Consider the following 4,113-nt stretch of genomic DNA (forward strand, 5'->3'; position numbering starts at 1 on the left):
CATTATTTGTGCCGTTTGGTATTTCACAAGATCTGTGAATTTAAATAACTCTGACTGTAAGAATAACGACTTAGTGAATAATCCTTATTGCTCTTTTTTGTAGAATACTCTCAGCAAAGTAACTGAAATATGGTAAAAAATATAATTATAAAATGTGGAGTGATTTTTGATCCAGAACTTGTTGACAGTTTGGAGTTAACATGATTAATAATGTTTAATGTGTGACTGAGTCCGTCGTCTATATAAATAGAAATGTATCGTCTTCTGTATTCGTACTTTACTGCAGTTTTTCTCTCACACACACACACACAGCCTGGTACAACAGTAAACAATAAGACAATAAGACTCTCTGTCCTCTCTGCAGGCTGGTCAGACCCACATCGCTGCTGTCCTCAGTCTGACAGGAACACCAGGACTCTCCAGGACTCTCCAGGACTCTGCAGGAACATGGACCCTAAGCGTCTCTCCTCGGGTTCCCAGCAGCAGGTTCGCCTCAGGAAAAAGGTAAAAGGTTACTGGTCAGACAGACATCGAGTGGAAACATAACAAAGTACATTTTCTTAATAATACTGTAATAATACTTGTGTACTTTCACTTAAATGCGGCAGCAGATGTACACCAGGTCTGCTGTACTTCATCACTCTCCTTGTGTTAGTACTGTGAACTCCTCTTTGTTCTTTCCGTTACGTATTTCTACTCTGTTGTGTACTTTTACTAAAGTACATGATTTGGATTCACTTTGTGAAAACGAGTCCAGGACTTTCTGGTTCTGGTCTCGGACAAACATCAAGTCCACATCCTTTATTGGTCCTGCGCTGGTATTCAGATCCTTTGGTTAAGTAAAAGCAGCAGTACAGCGATGTAAAAATACTCCAGTGTAAAAGTACAGAAGTATTGCTTGTATGTTGTTCCTCAAATGTAAGTCGCTTTGGATAAAAGCGTCTGCCAGATGAGTAAATGTCAAATGTAAATGTATTGTCAGAAAACACTAAAAGAATGAAAAGTGTTCACACCTGATCCTTTTCGATCAGGATTAAAAGAGAAAACATCTGATCTGAGTATTCAGAGCTCTCGTGTTGTAAAGTGCTGAATAAAAACACTAAAGGAACCTTGGAAGAGAGATGTGTGGAGGTAAATCCAGGGAATCTCTCTCTGCGCTGCTGGTTCGTGTTTCTGCTGTTGTCATTTACACAAACACTAATTATAGGGTACCTATGTACATGTTTCTTCTTCCCTGCGAGGGTTTTGTGTTTCATCTAAAGTACAGAAACAAACTAGAAGTTAAAACCTTTTGAATTATTAGTTTTTTTTAAATAAAGTTATGGAAAGTGTTCCAGCAGTGGAAACAGCGCCACCCCGTCATTAGCCCGCACTCAGCGGTCAGACCGGGTACTACATCCGCCGGTATAACGGTTTGTTGTTCTGCTCCTCCGCCTCTGCACGAACAGCAAATGCGCACGCGCAATGACATGAATGGCCGCTGCACCTGACGGCCCACCAGGAAGTGTGGCGGACAAATCCTCGGCCGTTAATCCCCGCTCGGTACGGTGACCGGACAGTAGCATGCGCAGCGGGCCGGACCGCTCCCTCTGACCGTCGGAACCGTCTCCGCTCCGGACTCGGCCTCTGGAGTCGCGCCGCTGCGCAGTGAGTGCATGCGGGCAGAGCGCGTGGGGCTGTGCGTGTCCCCCCTCCCCGCCTGTCGGGCTCCAGACCCGCTGCTGCTGAAGCTCCGTGAGGCTCCGTGAGGCTCCGGGCTCGTCCACCCTGACTGCAATGGGATGCTGCGGTAGCGCGGAGGTAAGAACGGCCCGGCCCGGCCCGGCCCGGTACCGTCTTCCCCTTCCTCCACCCCCCCCGGTGCCCTTCAGCAGAGCACCGGTGCGTGTTTGTGTTTTTTCACCGTGAAAGGGAAACCGGTCCCGGGGAGCAGAGAAGGCCGAGCTGGGATTAGAGCCAGCAGCCATAATCCAATTACCTCCTCCGGGTTACCGGGGCCTGCACCGGGACCGGTTCAACATGTCGCTTTGTGTGATCTGATTAGTGATGGAGACCCGGCCGAGCCGAGCGAACAGGCCCGGGGACAGGCTGAGTTCGGGTCGGCCCGGTCCCGTAGGCCCGGTCCTTTAGGCCCAAGCTCAGCTCCCGGCGTGACCGTGTGTTTGTGTGTTTCAGAGGACAAAGAGAGAATGGAGACCGCTGGAGGACCGGAGCTGCACGGACCTGCCCTGGTTCCTGCTCTTCACCGTCTTCTGCGTCGGGATGGTAACCACACCGAACCCGCCGTCACCACATGATACCGATCAATAACCCGTTCTGATCAATAACCTCTCTGTCCAGTGTTTACAACTCAGTCATCGATTAGTCGATCAGGAGAAAACAATTCTGCACATTATGTTCTGTTTAACATCAGCTGTTAGTCCCGTTGTCTTTAATGCTGTTATAATAAATCTAAACTTCCATCAGGAATATTGATTAAAGATTTTAGAAATGAATCAGCTGTTCAATCCATAATATAAATAACTCTGCAGCCCTGACAGCAGCTGAGGGACTTTTAATCAGCTAGAGAATCATTTGCTGAGAAAGAGCAGTTTAATAGAGTTCTTCAACAAAGTGACCATTGAAGCTGATTTTATGATCACATGTCAGCTGACATGCAGTCAGAGGATGGAGCTTTGTTCAGCAGCACTGGGACACTTATGGACAGTTTACTGCTGACAGCCAATCTGTGTTACAGCTAAATGTCAGCGTGTTCGCCACGATGTTGCGAAGGAACAGGGCAGCAAGAAAATGTGATATCGCGATACTGATCATGAATATTGCGCTAACGATATTCATTTCTGTAATTAATTAACTTTTCTTTTACTCCTCTGACTCGCTTCACTTCTCTTGTTTCCCCCCGCTGTTGAATTGTGCACACACGTCACATGGGACGCTGCATTGAGTATGTTTGTGTAGTGGACTCAATAGTGGTTTTAAGCGGGCTCTTAATAGAACACAGCTAAGCCACACAGCTCCGGACACGTCTCTCCACAATATAAACGGAATATTGCAAACTTTCTGCGACATTTTCAAGACGATATTCCATATAGTGATTTTGCGATAACAATATATTGTGCACCACTGGCTAACATCATAGTGAATATGTGGTGAACACGCTGGCATTATGGTGAACACGTGGTTTATACACAGACATCATAGTGAATCTGTGGTGAACACGCTGGCATTATGGTGAACACGTGGTTTATACACAGACATCATAGTGAATCTGTGGTGAACACGCTGGCATTATGGTGAACACGTGGTTTATACGCAGACATCATGGTGAATATGTGATGAACACGCTGGCATTATGGTGAACACGTGGTTTATACGCAGACATCATGGTGAATATGTGGTGAACACGCTGGCATTATGGTGAACACGTGGTTTATATGCAGACATCATGGTGAATATGTGGTGAACACGCTGGCATCATGGTGAACATGTGGTATATATGCTGATATCATCATGGTGAACATAGTGGCATCATGGTGACCACGCAGGCATCATGGTGAACATCATGGTGACCACGCAGGCATCATGGTGAACATCATGGTGACCACGCTGGCATCATGGTGACCACGCTGGCATCATGGTGACCACGCTGGCATCATGGTGAACATCATGGTGACCACGCTGGCATCATGGTGACCACGCTGGCATCATGGTGAACATCATGGTGACCACGCAGGCATCATGGTGAACACGTGGTTTATACGCAGACATCATGGTGAATATGTGGTGAACACGCTGGCATTATGGTGAACACGTGGTTTATACGCAGACATCATGGTGAATATGTGGTGAACACGCTGGCATTATGGTGAACACGTGGTTTATACGCAGACATCATGGTGAATATGTGGTGAACACGCTGGCATTATGGTGAACACGTGGTTTATACGCAGACATCATGGTGAATATGTGGTGAACACGCTGGCATTATGGTGAACACGTGGTTTATACGCAGACATCATGGTGAATATGTGGTGAACACGCTGGCATTATGGTGAACACGTGGTTTATACGCAGACATCATGGTGAATATGTGGTGAACACGCTGGCATTATG

General features: G+C 46.9%; 1 protein-coding gene across 3 annotated transcripts in view; it reads left to right on the forward strand.

The window, feature by feature from the left end:
- Positions 1-432: 432 nt before the first annotated feature.
- slc44a1b (solute carrier family 44 member 1b) overlaps positions 433-4,113 on the forward strand; it is a 28,694-nt gene continuing 25,013 nt past the window's right edge. The window contains exons 1-2 of one of the 3 annotated variants that reach the window (XM_046030777.1): positions 433-504; positions 2,176-2,265. In XM_046030777.1, the coding sequence (XP_045886733.1) occupies positions 448-504; positions 2,176-2,265 (147 nt within the window). In that variant the 5' untranslated portion in view covers positions 433-447. Of the gene's footprint in view, positions 505-1,441; positions 1,801-2,175; positions 2,266-4,113 lie in introns of those variants that run through there. The other 2 variants (XM_046030775.1, XM_046030776.1) reach the window with 2 other exon arrangements.

Source organism: Micropterus dolomieu, linkage group LG19 (assembly GCF_021292245.1).
Source record: "Micropterus dolomieu isolate WLL.071019.BEF.003 ecotype Adirondacks linkage group LG19, ASM2129224v1, whole genome shotgun sequence".
Classification (NCBI taxonomy): Eukaryota; Metazoa; Chordata; class Actinopteri; order Centrarchiformes; family Centrarchidae; genus Micropterus; species Micropterus dolomieu.